The following is a 3,122-nucleotide window of genomic DNA, read 5'->3' on the forward strand; positions in this document are numbered from 1 at the left end:
ATAAAAATGCCCCTTAAATATACGTCTTCATAAATATCACTTTCCAAATCTCCAGACTCTAGTTTTGCCAGTGCTATCAAGTGCTCTTTTGTTGTTATTGTTTTCTTTTTCCTTTTTTTTTTTTTAAATTCTAATAGCAAGCTATCAGGTATTTAAGAAGTAAAAAAGATAAGAATTGTTGTAATGTACAATATATATGTCATATTTAAAAAAAATGTCTTAACCATGTACATTTTTTTTTTAATTTTTTGTTTTTTGGAACAACTATGCATGAACATGTCAATGATGCCCTATGTATCTGAACCACTTAAAATGCGGAGTCTTGCACCACTAGCAACCAACCTTCATTCATTAGCTATAAAGGTACGTCAATCACTAGATAACAGTCATACAATTTACCTAAACTAAAACAATAAAGGTTGTTACTTTTCTGCAAAAGTATTGATTTGCCAGATTTTGGTAGTTTGCGGCATTCAGTTCGCCAAATATTTGAATCAATTAACCATCAAGTCATCAATGAAGAAAGTAAAAGTAAAAATGGATATTGCTATTAATCAAGAAAGCATAAGTAGAAATGGATATTGAATAGGTTACAATGGATACATTGAATCCAATACTGCCTAACGATTGAGGGTCTTTCCCTTTTTCATCTTCTAAACTCTCATTTTAATTCACTTTTCTTTTCTTCCAATGGATTCTTCTAGGAAAGCTTGAAAACCAAAAACATAAAAGAAAAGTAAAGAAAAGGGTTACAGAGCATAGGGTACAATAAGTTAGGCAACCAAATTCTTGCATGAAATTATTACTCCTATAAAGTTATGGGCATTTGGGCCCTCCTCTCTTGGTCTTCCAGTTATTGTAGCAAGGGCAAACTTGCTTGTTACCATATGTGCCAGGAGGGACACACAGGCATTTTGCACAACATTTCTGGCAGAATAACATGCATGGTTTCTTGTAAGCTGTCTTGGAACATCTAGTACCGCATCGAGGTCCACATTCTGCATCAAAGGATAAAACGTAATGAGGAAAAACAAAAGATTCTAAGAGTTACAAAGGAAAAGAATACATTGGAATACAGATGCATGTAGCCATATACAATTTTCAATTCTTAGGTCAAAAAGTAGTTTTTGTTTTAATTTCTTTAGTTTCTTCTTTGCAAGTAGTTCTAGGAAATAAGGTCATGGATTTTTGAGCTATATAGGCATTACACTGTATTATTTTAATTAAAAAAAGAATCAAAATCGGTTTTCATGTCAAGATCATGCTCTGCAGTTGTAATGCTTGGTTTAGCATTCATAGTTAATTTTATTGGGTTGCATATTTTTCCCAATCCACCCCTTTTTTTGATTCCCTCAAAAACAGTAAGCTCACTATTCCCTTTTTGTCTTTCTTTAAATGGGGCCATTCAGAACCCAACTTTATTATAATACACTTTTGTTGAGCCCCAGAGATGAAAGAACAACTGGTAAGAATTCCAAGCATATAACAATCCACTGACAATTTGCTGATTATAATGAAAATTCTTAGTTAACCCACCTTGAGGGCGAAGGCTTCCCTCGGTGATTCCATATTGCTGCAAAAGAATGAGAATTTTGTTAATAGAAAATTGTGACACATGCTGTATTATGCCAATATCATGCATTAGAATCTCGTATGAGTCTATGATACACAAATTATTTGTGTAAAATACTGCAAAATATGCACAAAGTTTGCCTAAAACACACACACACACACATCATGAAACATGCTCTCACCCTTGCATTCAGGGCCTTAGGCTGATGCTGAGAAATTGACAGTCCAACACTAGAAGCCTGCAAGAACCAGATGAAAGTTATGAAAGGATGGTTTGTGAACAATTACAAGCTCTTAATTATTTGCTTGGACAAACATAGTAGTTGTGGAATATTATCATTGAAATGGAGACCAAGCTAATAGAAGAATCATATTGGCAATTTAGCTTTACAAGCAACACATGGAAATAAGAAGATTACATAATATGGTCATTTGTGCATGACTTGCAAAGCAAAAATGTTGTGTATTAATTAAAGAACGATATACATTAATGTGATTAACATAACAAGATAGATAATGGCATACATTTTCGTGCATGAACTTGTATGATTAACACGCAAAAATGGAGAGCTAGCTAATATTCTCAAACAATAAAAAGAAGCAATGAAATATATTGAATTATTGAAGTTTAAGGAAGAGAGAGAGAGAGAGAGAGAGAGAGAGAGAGAGATCTAGAGGGCTCAATTGTGAGGCTTACTTGATTTTGCACCAGAATGAGTAGAACAAAAGCTAGGCATAGTAGGAGGGTTGCTTTCGTTGCCATTGTTGCTATGGAAAGAGTAGGAAAAGCTGAGATAGAGAATTGTATGAATTTGTGAAAGGAAGAAACCCATATTTATAGACGTTGTCTGGGTACCTGAATCATCAAGAAGATGATAGAAATAAACACCTTGGATTGAAAATTGTTTTAATAAAAGAAATGATTTACCTTTGTGTGGTCACTTATCACCATCACTCTCCCAAGGTCACTCACATGTGGTTCTTTTCATTGAATTGTCCAATTTGCTATTTCATTTAATGGATAAGTTTATATTACCATATCTATTTGTATACCATTTTTCCTGTCCAACAGAAAAGTAAACAAATTGCACCCTTCTTTTAGAGTAAGGGAAGGATGAAATTTAAGAAGTGAGGCAGGAGTAGATGAAAATTGAATTCAAAACATCTAATTTTTGAAATCTCGACTTTATTCACTGGATCAAAACCTCTTTAGCCCTTACAAATTACACGTATTTGTCCATTAAAACCTCTTCAAAAGAAATGTATAATTAAGAACCCCACATTCTATTTTATATGTAGACGTGCTCAATTTGCTTGCAGCACTGCACTTAGAAAGGCTTATCGTTTGAAACCAACTTGCGTGGTCAAATTTGGGAAAAAAATACAATACGATTTTGAAAATGTGGCACGACGAGAAAAATTCAAGTCTCTTAAATCTATAAAAAAAAAAAAATTTGCCACACCCTTTTATTTATTGAACTTTGTAAAATACAGAAAAAGAAGTTAAAAATATACTAAAGCAAGAGTTGAACAATATAGAAAAATCCCTT

The 3,122-nt window shown here is 33.2% G+C and overlaps 1 protein-coding gene across 1 annotated transcript; it reads right to left on the reverse strand.

Annotated features, from left to right (window-relative positions):
* Nucleotides 1–517: 517 nt before the first annotated feature.
* On the reverse strand, nt 518–2,385 carry LOC113768797 (protein GAST1-like). The gene is made up of 4 exons (XM_027313291.1): nt 2,270–2,385; nt 1,755–1,811; nt 1,537–1,573; nt 518–998 (listed from the first exon to the last, which is right to left on the reverse strand). Exons 1-4 carry the CDS (start codon nt 2,333–2,335, stop codon nt 817–819), a joined length of 342 nt encoding a protein of 113 aa, XP_027169092.1. The 5' UTR covers nt 2,336–2,385; the 3' UTR covers nt 518–816.
* Nucleotides 2,386–3,122: the final 737 nt, after the last annotated feature.

Source organism: Coffea eugenioides, chromosome 1 (assembly GCF_003713205.1).
Source record: "Coffea eugenioides isolate CCC68of chromosome 1, Ceug_1.0, whole genome shotgun sequence".
NCBI lineage: Eukaryota > Viridiplantae > Streptophyta > Magnoliopsida > Gentianales > Rubiaceae > Coffea > Coffea eugenioides.